This window comes from Rattus norvegicus, chromosome 2 (assembly GCF_036323735.1).
Source record: "Rattus norvegicus strain BN/NHsdMcwi chromosome 2, GRCr8, whole genome shotgun sequence".
Lineage (NCBI taxonomy): Eukaryota > Metazoa > Chordata > Mammalia > Rodentia > Muridae > Rattus > Rattus norvegicus.
The window spans coordinates 224,547,424-224,566,030 of NC_086020.1; the positions used below are offsets into that span (position 1 = coordinate 224,547,424).

General features: G+C 42.3%; 1 protein-coding gene across 4 annotated transcripts in view; it reads left to right on the plus strand.

Moving 5' to 3' along the window:
• The window catches only part of Ppa2 (inorganic pyrophosphatase 2), a 79,364-nt gene extending 74,686 nt beyond the window's left edge, over positions 1–4,678 (plus strand). For 3 of the 4 annotated variants that reach the window (NM_001135871.1, XM_039102462.2, XM_063281963.1), the window contains 3 exons: positions 271–340; positions 3,166–3,205; positions 4,489–4,678. In NM_001135871.1, coding sequence (NP_001129343.1) covers positions 271–340; positions 3,166–3,205; positions 4,489–4,517 — 139 coding nt within the window. In that variant the 3' untranslated portion in view covers positions 4,518–4,678. The remainder of the gene's footprint in view (positions 1–270; positions 341–3,165; positions 3,206–4,488) is intronic. The other variant, XM_006233327.5, reaches the window with a different exon arrangement.
• Positions 4,679–18,607: the final 13,929 nt, after the last annotated feature.

Genomic DNA, 18,607 nt, shown 5'->3' on the forward strand with positions numbered 1-18,607 from the left:
TTTCTGTGAAACTTAGGAATTGGCTTTACTGTATGTAAGTCAGTGGTGGCCTCTGCTGTCATCTGGGGAGCAGGGCCTGGGCGTGGGTTGGATCTGATTTTAAATTTGTTATAACCTCAAGAGTGCATTGTGGTGCGTCATTCCCTCTTCACAGTAGCTTTCCTTGTCCAGCTCCATTCCCCCGTCACTGGCTGACGTCATCGCCCCGTGCCCTGTTTGAGGTTGGTCTCCTTTCGGCTGTGTTAACTGGCATTCCTTTTTCTCCTGCAGTGTGAACGTGCACATCTGTGATAGCCCTTTCCACTGCACTACAGAGGAAGCAAGGTCACTAGTTGAATCGGTAAGGGCCTGCATCCAAGGTGTCTTCTAATCGTGTAGATACCGTAAGACGACTTACCAAGGTTCTGAAATATGTAGCAGCAAAACATGTCAAGACCCTTGGGAAGCATAAAATGAAATAATGCAATTAAAGTTAGCTTTTATTTTTTTCTTCTTAAATTCTGGGTTCCAATTGTCTTCATGTTCCCAGGCCATCACGGCCATCTGCGTGCATTTCCTCTCTGTGCTCTGCTGTCCCAGTCGGTTGTCCCTCCAGGAGTCACCTTCATAGAGAAGGTGCACTTGGCTGAAGAGATTGAAGTTCCTAGAGCCCTCCTGTCATTTCATGCAGACCTCCCAAGTCACAAGCTTTGCTTCCTCAGAGGCTTCAGAGCCCTTCGCCTTCGTGCCGCTTGTCAGCAACTGGCTTTACCAGTGTATCAGTTCTCAATTAGAGATCACCAAAGAAGAACAGTAATATGTGGATAATTAGGTATATAAAGTGTACTTAACAGAGATCTCAGGCTTAAAAAATCTCCCTTATAAATTAAGGGCTTTTAACTAATTATGAGGTAGAATCTAGTAAATTTAGGTCTTTATGAACAACTAAAATGTTCCTAAATGTTATTTGTTAATTATGGCTGCTTCTAATTTGGATTTTCCGACCACTAATTCATCAGCCATTCAATTATAGCCTGCTCTGTGGTAATTAATCAGTGCTAGAGTGCATACCAAAAAAAAAGAGATACAAAAATGAGCATCCTTTTGAAAGTTACATTTTAGTGGAAGATAAATAATAAATATAGATGGGTAATAGATAGGCTTTCAGTGGACAAGAAATACCATGGTGAAAAATAGGCAGGAAGAGGGGATACAATGGTAAGGAGAGGATAGGAATTGTAGTTATGGAGTCTGGGGCAGCTCCACAGGAAAAGGGCGGCACACGTGAGACTGGTGTTGTGGACGGTGAAGAGTGGGCAGCTGAGCATAATGGGGGAGCCTTCGAAGTCCAAGGCAGGAGGCAGAAGGATGCCTGTGTCTTAGTCTGTGGGACCCTGAGGACTGCTGTGAGCTTAGGACTGACTCAAGCAACATACTGAGTTCCAAGGCAGCCTGTGTGAGGAAGTAAGACCGAGTCCCACAGAGCTAATAACAGATGCCGTGCAGTCTCACAGTTGTCAGATCGCCAGAGTTTAAAAGTCTGATGATGCTGCATGCTTTCCAGTCCATGGGAAAAGAAAGGCCCCTCACTCAGTGGTTAGCTTGGCAGTGTAGATGGTTATGATTCAAAGAATGCTAAGTAATTCTTACGGAGACGGAAGATGCGTCTAACTCACTGTTCTGAAATTGGCCTCTAGATTTAGAAATACTAGTGTATGTGCCTATAAGACCAGACACAAGAAGTTTGAAACTAGGTGTCAGTCGATAAGATTAGGAAAATAAACTTACACACTGTTGTCCTTGTCATGGGTCAGAATCAGAGCAAAAAGAAGATATGGAGCCAGTAGGTAAGGAGGACCTGGAGTAGTTCAGGGAAAACATTATCAGAATACATGGTATGAAAAATAAATTTTCAATTAAAAAAATCAAGAAATAATTGCCAATATTGAAGAGTTAGATATCTGGGGCTTTGCATTAAACCATGGCTGTTACTTTCAAACTTAAATATCATCCTCTTCTTTAATGTGAAGGTGTTTCTTAACTGTGACAAAACTCCGATTGTCATTATCTGGTGTCCCATAACATTTGATTTCTTTTAAATAGAGGTTTATGTGTTCTAAATATATTTAACCAGTCAAGAAATCTGACCTAACGATGGAGAAATAACATTCTTGAGATTTATTTATTTTTGTGTTTCGTTTTGTTTTGTTTTGTTTGTTTGTTTGTTTGTTTTGATACAGGTTTTTTCTGAGTAGGCCTGTCTGTCCTGGAACACACTCTGTAGACCAGGCTGGCCTCAAACTCAAGAGATCCACCTGCTTCTGCCTCCCAAATGCTTGAGATTATTTAAGTAATGTTTTAAGAGATAACATGCTTGCTCCTCTTTTGCAATTCTTTTTAGGCTAACAAAAAATTGCTTGATTATTTTATATTTTTGCAACACTCTTCTCTCTCTGAAATGGTTGGCAGTGCCAATTAGAAACAGATGTTAATTTTAGACAGGAAACCTAGCCAATGAATTTTACAAAGAATTTTGTAATGTGAGCTTAAAAAGATACAACGGTGTCAAAAGAGGAGGAGTTTACAGTCTGCATATTCTTAAACTTGTTTTAACCTGCTGCCCCAAAACCAGCCTCGTTAAACATGTTTTTGTGTGTGAGAGAGAGGAAGATGTATTGAATAGTAATGATAATCCTCTGTCCTCCTCCTCCCCCTCCTCCTTCTTCCTCTCCTCTTCCTCCATATATTTCAAGGGAAATTGACTAAACCATTGATAACCTGGCAAATGTATTAAGGATCTACCTATAACTAACTGATCAAGAGCCTTGCTTTGGTAATGCAATGGGAGAGTGTGACAGGACAGCTGCTTAGAGGTGGTCCCAGGTATTGTTGTTTGAGTATGGCTTGAAAGAAAATGTCTTCACACACTCAGCTACAGGGTAGGGGACGCAGTGGGCTACCTGGGTTACCGATAGAAGGTATTTCTGAGCGTGTGTTGTCTAATTTGACTCTACTTCTGGGGCCTCATTTCTTAGAAGGAGTGAGCACCCCAGTAAAGCAGAAGGAATCTTTACTTTTTTGAAGTCAGAGTCAATTTTATTCTATAATCTCATAAAAAATACTGTTGTGTTCACTTCCCATGTATAAACATTAAATACATGAATTCTCTCTTGTCCTTGCCTTTAGATCCCAACACCTTCAATGAGTAAAGAAAGCAGTGTAGAAGGTATGTTTGTCTCTTTTAAACGTTATTCGTCCATTTCAGAGAGAGACTGAGAGTGAGCATGCACTTCTGGGAGTCGGTCTTGTCCTTCTGCCATAGACTCTGGGCATAGAATCCAGGTCATCAGACTTGGCAGCAGGTGCCCTCAGCCTGAACTGTCTCAGCGGACTTGTTATGGTTCCCGAGAGCAAGAATGTATACATTTGTTTATAGCAGGAGAAACCAATAAATAATAAAACTATCTTAAAATTTATGTAAATTAAGTAAGATAGATTTCAGATGGTCATTAAATAAAATATCATTTGTCCTAACTTCAACAGAAGAGGAGCACAGTTGTTACTTTGTGGCTAGCTGGTTTGCTGACACGGTGACTCCCCGTGGCTGCTCTAGTGTGCTGCAGTTGGCTCAGTCACATGACTGATGGCTCTGCGCGAAGCAATGAGAGAGTCCAGCCAGTTCTGGTAAATTTAGGACAACCCCAGAAACTTGAATCTAAAAGATTTATTATCTGAAGGCATTTTAATAACTCACTTATTTTAACTGAAAGTCTTAAAAACAAAATATACCGTATGGCTAAAACTAAGTTCCGTGACCTTGGTTATCTTTATTTGAAGCTGTTTTGAGAAGGAAGTAAATAGTGACAATTCAGAACATAGGCACACACACACACACACACACACACACACACACACACACACGTATACCATGCGTCTTCAAAATATGACACTTTTGGCCTTTTAATACAAAGTGTTAGGAGATTCAACTTTGTGAATTTTGAGGAAAAAATGAGAACAGTTGACTGCACTCAGCTGCTAGACTAGACATTTAGAGGGAGGGCGTCCCTAGACATGGTCCCATGGGAGAGCAGGTGTGGCCCTCATCTGCCAGCCAGCCAGGCTTTCTTTGCAGTGCATCTCTTTTTGGGTATTTAATGAACAACCAGATTTTACAGCAAAAAGGGTTTTCTAAACCTTTCCAATTGTTGCTAGAGGGCTAACTTCTGTACTCTTCACTAGAGACTAACATGCCCTCAAAGGGGGGCAGAAAATACTGTGAGAAGGTTCTAGAATTCTAATGTAGTTTTATATGAAGCGTGAGTCAACTGGAAACACGGAAGAATTGGAAACAGTAGCCAATCTTAAGTAGAGAGATGGCATGACAAGATTGTAGAGACGTTTACTAAAATCTTTCTGGACACTTTCTGCAGATCTAAACTAAACATGTCTTATTCTTCCTCCCTCCCCTCTTGTCTTTCCCTCCACCCCATCTCCCCATACTTTAAACAGAAGAAGTGTGGCACTTCCTCCGCAACTGATGGGGACTCTGGGGCTTCTGCACTGAGACTTTAAACCTCCGAGGACCCCGGGGACTCCTTTTCCTTTAGTGCTCTTGTGAAGCAAGTGGATGACCGTCTGATAACTTCCTGTCCGACATCATTGTTAAAACTTTTTAAATAAACTTGTAAATAAATACTAACATTTTGAACTTCTCTTTTATATATTAAGAAAAGAAAGAAAAGGTTCCACTTAATTTCATATTTGAATCTAAAGGCATCGTTTAGCTAATTATTTCATTTACTTTTCTGTCTAATTGGTTAAATGTCAAAATCAGGAATTTAACAGTAAAATTTTTACCAGTTACTATTATTTTCATAACTTCTAGACTCTCTTCAAGTCCATCATTGGCAAAGGCTCTTTTAACCAAGCTGTCCTTCCTTAATACTGTCTGCACAGTTATTTGCCTTAAGGCTCTTTCCTCTGATTGGTTGTTTTAGAGGCCCTTATACCTTCCAGCTTTTCACTCAGTCCTTTCGATTTTAATTCTCATCTCCATGGAGATTTCAGATCCTCAGAGGAAGAATGCTGCTCTGGACCCCACTTTATTCATAAGTGAGGACACTCACACACACACACACACACACACACACACACACACACACACACACACGTGCGTGCGCACTGCCCCATCTCACTGGGCACACTCCACCCTCCCAGGTCCCCTCTCTCTGCCTTGCCCATATGGCCCTAGCTCAGCTTCCCGCTCAGGCCTCCATACTATTGATTATTCTGTCCCTGGCTTTGTTCCAAACCCATACTCCGTATTTCCAGAGTTATTTTCTCAGTTTTTTCTCAAAATAGATTCAATAGCTCTTGTATTCCAGAGAATAAAACCTAAATTCCCATTTTCTCCAGACATTCATGCCCTGTCCTGAGGTGCTGCCCACACCACTGTAGGCATATACTTTCACACTCTCATGACTGTTAACTTGGCTGTCAGTCCTGCCCCACCGTTTTCTTTTCCTTTCCATTGGTCTCATGATTGCATTCACTGATAGGTTCTTGTGGTTGGCAAAATACTATTAACAATACTTTTTCCCACTTGCCAAGCACCTTTGGTGATGCTACCCTATAAAGTAGATTTCGCTCACTCCATATTTCAAGTCCTGAGATATCCTGTAACTAATAATGTTCAGAGCCAGGATTAGGACTATTGACTTGCAAGCTCTACGTCCCATGGGTTTTCCAGCCTGTTTATGCAGGATGCTTCTCACTTACAATGTAGGCAAAGTTCATAGCATCCCTCTGCATGAGGATAGAGATAACATAAACATTTTCTATGCACGTGTGGGGGTTGCATGTGGAAGTCACAGGATAGCCTCAGGTATCATTCTTCCTCAGGCATCAGGCACCATTTTGGAGACAAGGTCTGTTGCTGGGGTCCAGGACCCACTGATTTGGTTGGGTTGCCTCAGTTCTGAGATGCAAGTCACATGCTAGCATGTGGGTGCTGGGGATGGAACTTGGGTCCTTGTGCTGACACACAGCAAACACCTTACCAACTTAATCTTCTCCCCAGCTCAGCAAGAAAGCAAGACTTTCTTGAAGTCTTTGGGACAGTGTAAGCAACTTTGAGGGGTAGAAAAGAGCTCAAGGGAAGATTATATTTTTAGTGCTATACTGACTGTCCTGGATGGTGAGGTTTGTGAACATTTTTGGTTGGTTGGTCGGTTGGTTAGTTGGTTGGTTAGTTGGTTGGTTGGTCGGTCAGTCGGTTGGTTGGTTGGTTTTTGTCAGCTTGACACAAGCTAGAATATTAATTCAGAAAATGCCCCCATCAGGCTACCTGTAGGCAAATCTGTGGTGCATTTGCTAGTTTATGAGAGTGAGGCAGAAGTTGGCAGCCCACTGGGGCTGTGCTATCTTGGATATGAGTAGTATAAAAAGACAAGCTGAACAGGCCATGAGAGTGAAACATGACGCATCACTTCTCCATGGCCTCTGCTTAAGCTCCTGCCCTGACTTCCCTCACTAATAGTGTGATCTTAGAGTTGTAAGCTGAAATTTTTTCTCCTAAGTTCCTTTTGGTCACAGTATTTGAGCACAGTAGTAGAAACCCTAACAAGGCACTGACTTAAATGTGAAAATAAAAAGAATGTACGTAAAATAAAATATGTATAAACATTTTATTTATATGTCATATATATTTATTATATAATACAAATTATCTATAAATATATTATTTATGTTTATGTTAGTTATGTTTATATAAATTATATATAAGTAATATTTATATAATATGTGTAATTTAATAGATAATATTTAATTATGTAATTTAATAGATAATATATAATTTGTATAGTATATATAAAATGTATAATATATAATGAATATAGAATACTTAGCCTTGCAATTTAAAAAAATTAGGCTGAATTTTCAAGGAAGGGCTAGATTAGTTGTGGTGGATGTGGAAGTCAACTTTGTGAAGGAAAAAGTGGGATGAAGAACAAGGCACCACAGACTTCTGCAATCCCTTGAAGAAGCCTGATCTATGGTACACGACATTAGATCTAAGATGGCTCCCAGGACACAGATAAGACCGTCTAAAGGACCCAGGCGAGGGCGGTGACTGCATTTTCCCCTGTCTTCACGGAAGTCCTCACCGGTGATGCTACTTCCCCCACTCCTGAGTTACCTCATCAGGCAGGGCTTTCACTGGAGCATGGCGATGCTGTAGTAAGATACGAATGGCCAAGGACTTAGGGGCTTGGGATTGTCTCAAACACTGTAAATAAGGGTATGGGCTGTGGCAGTCAGATCTGCACCTGATGCTGGTCTGGGAAGTCCTAGTTCCCGGGATTTGTCACGTGACCCGCCCCGCTTCCCTCCAGTCCTCAGTCCTGTTCCCACAGTGTTTTTCTTCTGTGTATTGAAAGACTTGTGTCTGGGTGCGCCTGCTTCCCTTTCCACTGGCAGGCAGTACCCAGAAGCCGTCCATTTATCCAAGAGTTAACACTTCAGTGATACAAGTTTGCTTCATAGCATGTGATCTTTTTCATAAATAATACATAAAATTGAATTAAATCGTCACACTTGTGGAGCCAGGGAGAGAACTCAAGGTTTCTCTGTGCCCAGCAAAAATGGCCTCTGAGCTGCCACCCTAAACCTAGTTGTCATTATCATGGTGACAATTACATTTTGTTGAGTTGGCCTTTGGTCATTATTTTAGAATGTCTTCCAGCTTATCTAATTTAATTTTCCCCAGCCCAATCCTGTGGGGCAGTTGAATAAATTTTATACTAATACTTAGGAAAACTATTGGGAAATAGCAGGTTGTAATCATTTTTAAAAACTGCCTCAAACAGATAAGAAAACCAAAACTGACCCCCCCCAGGGGGCTGTCAGGTAATACGAAAGCTAGTCCCACGAATAGAGTGAATCAGAAGGTCGCGATCCAAGATTCATCTTCCTCAAAGTTGCTCCAACTGTCAAGACTTTCCCAGCTCCTGTTTACTTTTCCCGTCCTCGTGGTTCTCTCCTGCTTGCTGCTGTTAGCACTGCTGCTCTACGGAGGGCCCACCCCTTACGGTGAACACGTCACTATTAGGAGCCGGTGTGCTCATTAACTATATTGATTTACTCTGAGGAAGGAGCCTGTGGCTGTCAGCATGGTCGGGGCATGCCTCGTGCCTCTCCCTTTGCCTTCTGTTACCAAGGTATTACACCGCGAATCCAGCCGGTCAGTTCTGTTGAGCTTCTGCTGTCTCCCTCTTCCGGTCAGTGTCTGGGTGATTGGCAGTGCGGTCTGTGCAGCTCCCAGTCAGAATCGCCATTCGTTTTACTAGTGCTATTCGCAATAGATTGCATTTCGTCTACGTGTTTTCTTTGCCTGCTCCTTTATTAGATATTTGATGTCTTTTTCTATTTCTGTGACTTCTTTTAAGATTTGAATATCAGCTCCAAGTCTCACTTTCAAATTAAAAAAAAAAATCTATATGCAGGCTCTGAAGATGTACGGGCTGAACTAACTGGTGGGGGTGTGATAGCCTACCTCAGATCGGGGGAGGGCCTGCCGAGGAACTCAGCCCTTCCCATTGCCTGGTGAAAGCTTAAAGTGCAAAGATTATATTGTAAAACTTTCAATGAGATATTACATTAAAACGGGAATAAAATAGCTGGGCAGCTGTGGCGCACTCCTTTAATCCCAGCACTCAGGAGGCAGAGGCAGGCAGATCTCTGAGTTCAAGGCCAGCGTGGTCTACAGAGTTTCAGAACAGCCAGGGCCACACAGAGAAACCCTGTCTTGAAAAATCAAACAAACAAAAAGAATCAAATAGATGGGGACACTTTTGAAAGAAGTTACCAAAGAATGCTAAACGGTCTGAATTGGCTAACGCCTCAAACACTGGGCAGCAGATGTGCAGCTGTGGTCCTGCCGGGATCACTTTCCTGACCTTCAAAACCAACCACACCCTCGGGGAAGCCAGCAGGTCAACTGAGCTGGCCGTCCCTTCTTGTCAAAATCACACTGATTTGTGTAGAGCAAAACTGTCCCTCGCTGCTTCTGTGTGAGGTTCCCATAGCTTCTAGTGATGGAGTGGAACAGAGCTCTGACTGCAGACACCCAGACCAATGCACTCTCATGGTGTCTCCATGCTGCTGCTTGAGCTGGTCCCAATTCTGAAACCCAGCTAGAGTGTGCCCTCTCCTGAGACCCCTTCCCCCAGGCCTCCTGGGGAAATCTGTTTTTCTGTTCTGTAATCGATGCACAGTATTTAGATTGGTCTGGCTTGTTCAAGATCTATTCCTATTATCTATCCTATTATCTATCCTTCTGAACTTTAAAATCACTGAGACAGGCTGTAGCGTGACAGTTTTGAAAGCATTTGTTTTATACACTAGCAATTAGTATTTGTTGAGTCACACTGATAAGGTGCCTTATGAGAAAGGCGGATGTGTTTTCTGTTTTACTTATCACATTATATAGTTTATAGAAGGTAAGCAGAGTCCTGGAAGTTACAGGCCCTGGGCACCTGGTGCATCTTGCGATGCTGCTGTTCAAAGTATTGAGAGGAGTTTTCCTTTCATTCCAAAAGCTTATGTTAGAGCTTTGAAATAGAAGAATCCAATCACGTTAAGAGCCCCTGACCCCCAAAATGGACGCTAAACTAAGTATCAGGGTTTAAGTTATATTTATTTATTATTTTACTTATTTATTTATTTATTTGTGTGTGTGTGTGTGTGTGTGTGTGTGTGTGTGTAAACAATGTAACGCCAGTGCGGACTTCAGAGGCCCCTGTGGGCTATGGATACCCAGATGCCGGTAGTTGGGTTTGGTAGTAAGAGTCTTTACACACGGAGCCATCTTGCCAGCCCTGTATCAGTTGCTTCAAGTTGGCTTATTATCTTTTAATGTGCATGGATTCCATCCCTGGAGTCAGGATACTCATTTAATCTTAAGATATGGTTCTCGATATTACTTTTCCTTTTTCCCCCCAAAGTTGCCTTATTCCCACCCAAAATCCCACTCACCGTCCATGGCAACCTGTGCTAAAAATCCTTTCTAAATGATCTCCTGCTGCTGCTGCTGCCTCAGTGGGTGTGAGCAACAACAGCCTAGTGTCAAGACAGAAGCAGCCCAACCCCCATTCTTCACACATCCCTTGGACCTTCCCAATGCGACCTAGAACATTCTGTTGCCTTCCCAGTAAGTGGTTCCTGCTATCCATCTGGGGGGTTTTTTCCTCTGGAGGAATCTGTCCAGCAGTCATTTTGAGAGTTCTCACACAAGATTCCTCCAAAGCTCCTGGGAACAAAGCTAACATCCAAGCCTGATCTCCCTGTGTCCACTGCTGCCTTTTGTACAATAGGAGACAAAAATAAACACAGAATCCTCGACAATAAAAATAGACTCCAGGCTCGGAGGCCAACATTCTTCTTCCAGAATGGCTTCCCTCATGGATTTTTGGATAATGACCAGTAATAGCTTCCATGTTTAAAATGTGCCCTCCTGACCTTGAGAGGAGCTTTTCAGACCAGAAATAACAGGAGCAGCACACTGCCAGGAGACCACGAGTAACCCGAAGAGAGTGAAGGCACAAGCACTAAGAATGCCCAGGAAAACAAAATGAGAGGAACATAACCCATGTGGATCTAATTGAAACGGCTCAATTGATAGTCTCATAAAAATAGTTTTAAGGGCATCTGTCCCACTTAGAGCTGCTTCGTCCGGGCTACTCTATTTCACAAATGTTTTTCTCACAGACAAAGTCACTTTTCTCTCTCTTTCCCACAATATCAAATGTCATTCCTCTGATATCCTTGCCCCATTTGCAGAAATACTTAAAAATCCTACTAGAGAAGATTTTAGAGCTCTTGGCTTTCACACTGCAGTTTCATTTTCCAACCCTCACCCCCTCCACCTTTTAAAGCAGTGCCCTACCCATGAAAGTCATAGGAGTACATCTTTAGAACAGATAAAGTTTAAAATGTATGGTATTAGACATTCTCCCTCGTGCTGCCAGAAGCACGCTCACACAGGGGCTCAAGCATACGCACACGCATGCAAAGGGCCCAGGAACTGTAGACTGTAAGCTGCAGTTTCTCTTGGGTTTTGGAGGTACCATGTAGCCCGAGCTGGTCTTGAACTCACTAAGTGGCTGAATATGACCTTGAATTTGATTTTTTTTAATCCTCCTGCCTCCATTTAAATGCTGCTATTAACGGGCATGTGTCCCCAGGCCTACTTCTTGTAGTTGCTTTTCTGAAATCTGAAAGAGGACTTGGGATACAGAACTTGCTCAAGCAATGGGGACGTTTGTTTGTATGAAGAGGAATACAGCACACACCAAGGTTGGTTGCCCAGAGCCAATGATAGAACTGGCTTGAAAGGGGGTGTTCAACCCCAAATGTGGCTTCCTGTTTGTTTTATCCGAGCTACACGTCCTTTGTGCAGAACATTGTGTGATGGCCACAGGCGATGTTCTGTACCTAAAGTTCCTATCCAGAAATTGTTCAGAAGGCACTTGATAACGAGCTTGGGCAACACATTGAGACTTTATTTAAAGAGAAGAAAAAATACTGTGTGTGGTAGCACATGGAACTGTCACTCCAGAGACAAAGAGGGAATCACCACAGGTTTACACACACAGCAAGCTCCGGACCACTCGAGACTCTCCAGCACGTTAGCCAGGCGTGGAGGGACTGGTCTACACTCCCAGCTACTCCAGAGGCGAAGGCAGAAGGGTTAGAAGCTTAATGGCTGCTTGGACTGTGTAGCAGGAGATCACCATGCACATCATTAATAATTTTTATTTCGTGTCCTTAGTTTCTGTCCTACTGAAATCTATTGACAACATTGATGGTTTTAGAATCAAATGATATTCTTCACGTGCAGACTCCTTTCAGTGATAAGAATTTCTTGGCGGGCTCTCATTCAAAAATTAGTTTTTACTGTGGACCAGTCTGGTAGTGTCTCCTGCAATTGTGACCATGACTTTAAAGATTGTGTGCAAATCTGAAGATATTATGTATGCCTTAACATTTTCCACTGGAAAATACTCACTGTTCAGCAACTTGTAACAAAGGGAATACATTGGGGTTTTTTTTGTTTGTTTCTTTGTTTGTTTGTTTGTTTTGCTTTGTTTTGTCTTACAGTGTAGCAGACCTTTTGCTCATCTGAGGACTGCCTGCCTTGGCTCCCAGGATCCTATGGGGGGGGGAGGGATATTGATGTATGCAAATCTGTGTCTCTCTTTTCCATAATACATCAAACAATGAAAGTGGGTGTTGACCATGAGATGCAGTGAATTTTAATAGTGTGTTGTTATTTTAAGCAAATGGAGGAACTTTTTTTAAAAAAAAAAGTCAATATTTTAACATCTGTTTTTGTGGCTATTTTCCCAGGGTATACAACAGATTAGCTTCGGACTTTCTTCCTAGCTCACACTGAATGAAAAATTTAAAACAGCACAGTTCCAGAGAAAACAAGGATGTGGGAGCTGGAACTGATGTTAACCAAATACACAATGGCAGATTCATTCCCTCACCACTTGGCCATTCCATGAAAGCCTTTCACAATTTATTACTGAGAGCCTACAGGTATTTGGAGTTGGTCTTTAGTGGAATTATTGATACAAACCTAGCAAGGAATTTACTGATACTAACAAACAGACAAAGTATTTGACTTATTATTAGTTTCCACATTAGACTACTGTTACTGTTTTTTGGAGAAGGGAGAGTCAAACGCCATTGTCTCTCATCTTCCTTACCTCCCGAGAAGGACCATCTGACATGAGCGTACTTGATAACTTATGTGTGCATGCCCATCTGGATGGCTGAAGGTGGTATTCATTGGAGATAGAAATGTAAAAGCCAGGGTATAGAGAGGAATACTGTAAAAGACTGTCCTCTGGATGTGACAATGGCTGTTACCCACATGAACTCAAAGCAGCTGTGGTTACTGGCACAAGATCTATGCAAGATGAGTAAAAATTTCCAGCGTCAAAGTAGGGGAGCTCCTGAAGCCCCACCCAAACAGAACTGAGTAGCTAATGGCACTTGAAGGCTTGGAGGACAGGGGGTCACTTTTGCTTCGGGAGTGTGGCTGTTGTAGGTCATCTAGGAGATGAGCATATACACCTGCATGCATGAGCACCACTAGTTGATCTCAGTGAGTTATAAACAGCAAAAATGCACATGTAGTCAGGAGAGAGATGGGAGATAAGTTGGGGGAGCCGGAAGTGGAGAAAGGAAGCAGAGGATGGACATTGACCAAGATCCATTGTAGAAGTGAAAGAAGTTTTCAAGAAATAAAAAAATTAATAACTTTAAGGTAGAGAAATAGATCCATGGTTAAAGGTGCTTGCTGTTTTTGAGAGAACAAGGGATAGATTTGAGGGCACCCACATAACAACATAGCATTGTGTGTAATACCAGTTACAGGGGACCTGATGTCCTCTTTTGACACAGCTCACAGATATACATATATACATACACATTTATTTTTTAAAAAAGGAAAAATAGTCACTGGGCATTGGTGTATTTGCCTTACCTAGCAAGGGTCACTAGGAGCCCAAAACACTTTGAGAATGAGCTCAAATACCCTCATAAATCACATAAAAAGGTAAACTAATTTCCTGGTATAAGTTACTTTAGCTTTATATTTAAAATCTTGTTACTTTATCATCTATCAGTGAGTAACAAATTAAAAGAAAAATGTGACCACTAGAGACGACACTCCTCTTAAATCCAGCTCGAGCTTGGTCCCATAGTTTAGCTTATGCCAAGGTTTGACTGGGTAAGGCCTTCACTCCCAGGCTTAAATGGTAGCGATGAAGAGAATCTCTGCTTGTTCCTCATTCCTCACACTGGCCTCTCCATGGGTATCTCGCTTTACCAAAGTATAGTAACCAAGACAGTTAAAGAGTCTCCGGGCAAGATATCAAGTGCAGCCCTTACATCCTGATTGCAGACATGATTTCAGATCAGCTTGGCTGCATTCTGTTAGTTAGAAGCACCAGGAAAGCAGAGGCAGGCAGATCTCTGTTAGTTGCTGGAGAGCCTGGTCAACAAAGTAAGTTCCAGAACAGCCAGGGATATGTAGAGAAATCCTGTCTTAAAAAAACCAAAACAGCAACAGCAACAACAACAACAACAAACAAAGCCAGTAGGTTCAGCCTACAGTCTAGGGGAGAAATTAAACAAGGGTGGAAACCAGGAGACAAGGGGCTCTGGGAACCATAGTAAGTGACACTGGTTAGCATAGCCAGTGGGATCCATGTGGCTCAGCGGAAGCTTGTGTTTGAGAGATCAGTTACCGTGCTTTGAAAGAACTCGTGAAATTTGCCAGTCAAAACTGAGATACATTACTTTTGCTTTTCTCTGAATCTTCTTGAGGTAAAGACCATCTGGCCACGGGGAAAATATGCTACATTCAAAACACAGGGAGATGATGAGAAGAGTCATTTGGTAAGGAGTTACGCCATCTGAAGCATGAATTTTTGTAGGCCTCTTGAGTTATGGAGTATATATAAGATACAGTGGTGTAGAATCACACAGGTAAATACCTTCCTTTTTAGGGAAAAAAAAAGTCTGAACCCAGTAGAATGCAGTGACAAACGTCTGTGATTCTAGCACTCTGAAAAACTGATGTATTCAAAACCTGAGTGTTAACTGAGCTGGTCGCTATTTTTTGTTAATCACCTAGAATTAAGGGCTCAGTGGTAAAGGGCTTCCCTTGTATGACCGCAGCCCAGCCCAGTGTTTTACCCCTCTCAGTACCAAGGAAACAAAAGGGAAACTCAAGAAAACTGATCCAAAGGGAAATGAAACATACAGAAAAACAAAGTCCCAAGAAATACCAAGAAGTCATTTACAGGGGCCTGTAGGTGTTTGGCTAGTGTGCATGTCCTGGGGAAGAGGAAGTGGCAACTGTGACGAGAATAGGCAGGTACTGTGAGAAGAAAGAGAATCTGGGGTGGGGGCGGGGGTCCTAGCTTGGTCAAAAAGACTGAGATCAGGAGACTTTAGTTATCGGAGTGGGGAGAGGTCAAAGGTCTATTCCATCCTCAATAGACTAATTATACTGAAATCTGTAATGCTTCCCTGAAGTTTGGCGCAGTCTTATTCCTAGTGAATGCTGGCACACTTTCTCCTCTGCTCATGCTCAGTGTGTACCTGCTGGTTAAAGCTGTTGACTACATTAAATCTATGGTAGTTACAGTTACTAGTCTAATCTGTGGCAAATCAGAGACAACGTAGAACATAACATGTTTTTCTATTCACTAGAACTTGATTCAGAAAGGCTAAAACGGGAGGATGAGGAGTACAGTAAGAAGCCCTGGGTGCCTCTTACCCACCACCTCCACATGCCACTTCTACCCAAACCTTATGCTTGTCTGATTCTGAAGGTCCATGTAGTCGTACTTGATTTTATAAGAAAATGCACTTGCATTTTATAAGAAAACAAACATTTGGGTGTTTTAAGTGTAAGTGTTTTAAGAATAAATAGTACATTTTTGATTCCCCAGATTCACATTTCTCAGGGCTTAAATTACCATTGAGATGCCTGGTCTAGAAACACCAGAGACCAACCATCTCACAGACAGACAAGATGCACAGAGCCAGAAAGACATGGATTTCTCCTGAGTCTCAGCTGATACTGGACAGGAGAAAATAGTACCTAGATCCTATTTGGTGAAAAGATGTAGACATAGAAGTTTGAGCAGCCAAAGACAACAGCTGTTTCAACTTGTGCTGCATTGACGCTCTAAGGCCTGAGTTGTTCCAGGATGCAAAGGCATGTCAGTGATTCTTGGCTGAGTTTTCTGTTGCTTTCTGGATGCTATGCATGAAGAAAGCTCCCTTCATCTTTGGTCTGAATTTCTGTCAAGAAAGTGATGGACTCATGTGGAATCCCTGCCAGGTAAAATAGCAGCTGGTTATATTGTGGAACCTCCATTCTTGGCTTTGCAAGTGGCCAATGCTTGTTGACCTTGTCTCCAGAAGACTTGATGATTCTTAGATTCGGAAGTCACTGGGGACATCAAAGGTTACCATCTAACCTTGGCCACATGAATTATAATGAAAAGAACTGGCAACACAGAAAGCTGGATTTTTTTTTTTGTTTTGTTTTGTTTTTTTTGTCATGAGTAATCCAGGTAAAGATCACAAGCAATAGGACAGGTGGTTTGTCAAAATAGTAAGATCCAGATGTGGTTTTATTTGTTTTCATTCTTGCTGATTTACAAGTTATTGCCAGTAATATATTGTTATAAGTTTATTGCAAATTACCAAAACTGATGTGGTTTATGTAAAGAGAAATAGTTCTCCACTGGGGTTATAAGCACTTTAACCTAAGCTGTGCACATAACCATGAGTCAAAGTGTCCCAGGTCCATGTGAGTCAAGTAGTTACATGGTGGGATACAGTGGCAAGCTGTCACATCCAAATGAAAAGTCAGGGGAGCTTAGACATGACAACGGGACCTCTTTTGTGAGCTTGCTTCCTCAGGAAAGGAAGGCTGGCTAAATGGTGGCTGCACAAACTGGGGAGTCCCATGTGTTACTCTGGCTTGCGCACGATTAGGAAGTGAAAAGCCCACGTCAGTTTCTGCTGGGAAACAGCCCGTGGAGATGAACAATACAGATGGTCTGGTGGTGGCAAGTCATGCATAGAGAAGAGGCTCAGAGAGCTCAGAGTTTGTCCTTGGGAAGAGATGAGTCTAACAAGCTAGAAATGAGTAAGGTCTGCAGATGCCATTAGACTTGGGGTTTTCGAGAAGATGCCGACTCCGCCAGAGAGCAGGAAGGGTCGGGTCTCAGACTGAAAATAAAAACACTTGACGCCAGGAGAGATTGTTTTGAATCTTAGTTCTAACAAGATAGTAATAATGTTGAAAGTCACGAAGTTTCCAGTGTGCTGTACTGTGGTGGCTTTAGCAGACTACTGAAAGTTTGGCTCTAAGCCATGCTTGTCATTGAAAAGCACAAACTCTCAGCCATATTAGACATGGATTTTAATTTGTCTTACTCGCGTGCTTGTATAGATTCTCTATTTTCTTGTCAATAAAATGAGGATAAGAACATTTTCTTGGAGACCATTGTATTGCACTGAATGTATTAAGTGGCTTCCTTTGGGGTGTTCCAGGTAATTTAAGAAGAAAGGAAAACTCACTGTAAGGATACAGAATGTCTTAGAAACCCTGCAAGGACAGAAACCATTGTGGGCCTCAGAAGCAAGTGAATCCAGAAACTGCAAAGGAATGGCAATTCTGAGTCAGTTCGCACCACAGCCAAATTATCTTTGGACTTCGAGTAACTTCATTCTCTGCAGAAGCTTGCAAATAGATCCCACATGGTTTCTCCCTTAGGATATTTGATGGTTCCAATGTTTCATCTACAACTAAGTATGAATCCCAACAAATTTAAATTTGTCATGGCTTACCTGTGTCCATCACCAATCTACTTAACTGACATTTAGTGATGTACTGGCTGGTGTGTCAACTTGACACAAGCTGGAGTTATCGCAGAGAAAGGAGCCTCTCTTGAGGAAATGCCTCCATGAGATCCAGCTGTAAGGCATTTTCTCGATTAGATCAAGGGTGGGAAGGCCCATTGTGGGTGGTACCATCCCTGGGCTTTCAGTCCTGGGTTCTATGAGAAAGCAGGCTGAGCAAGCCAGGGGAATCAAGCCAGTAAGCAGCACCCCTCCATGGCCTCTGCATCAGCTCCTGCCTCCAAGTTCCTGCCCTTTGTGAGTTCCAGTCCTGACTTCCTTTGCCAATGAACAGCAATGTGGAAGCTGAATAAACTCTTTTCTCCCCACTTGCTTCTTAGTCATGATGTTTGTGCAGGAATAGAAACCCTGATTGTGGTGGTGGGTCAGGCTTTGATCATGTGATGTTCTACTCTTGGCTGGGGTGATTGGAGAGATGCAACTAGGGCAAAGTAAAAGTGATGGGAGTCTCCATAACTGAACTGACCTAAGAGTCAATGAGAGAGTGTATAGAAAGCATCATGGCCAACACCTGCCTGATATGTGCAAAGAGTCTAGAACACTGTCCACATAGCTCATAGCTAAAAGCCATGGCATGACAAGGCTGATGGGCAAAGGCCATACATCTTCAACCATTTCATCTTTCAAACCACTGTCTTTCTGCACCTGTCAGGGAAGGGCCATCACAGAACTAGCAATTATGTGATATTTATGAAAAAAAATCTCCTTCCAGACCCAAGTGACCAGAAGATGAAGAAAGTGTTCCAGTGGCTGGCGTTTCTTTGACTCCCATTCTTCACAGAAGGATTCTGGTCTTGTCTCATTTATGCTCATTAACTGACCATGTGTTAGTAACTAGATGGTGATTTGAAAAGCTACCTGGTACAGTGTCTACATACATCATTTGAGCCTTCTCCATAAGTTTATGTAAAAGACACATGGCTACTGACCAACATCTTAAATTAAAATGTTCATCACCTCTTTCATTGGTCTTGATGAGGTCATTGGTATTAGGGGCTAGGAGTTATTAGTGATGAATCATAAGTATCCTTAGAACCACTTGTCTGCCCAAGAAAAAATGCCTTACATCAGCAAGTAATTGGGTTTCCATATACCCAAACTCAGGAAAAAC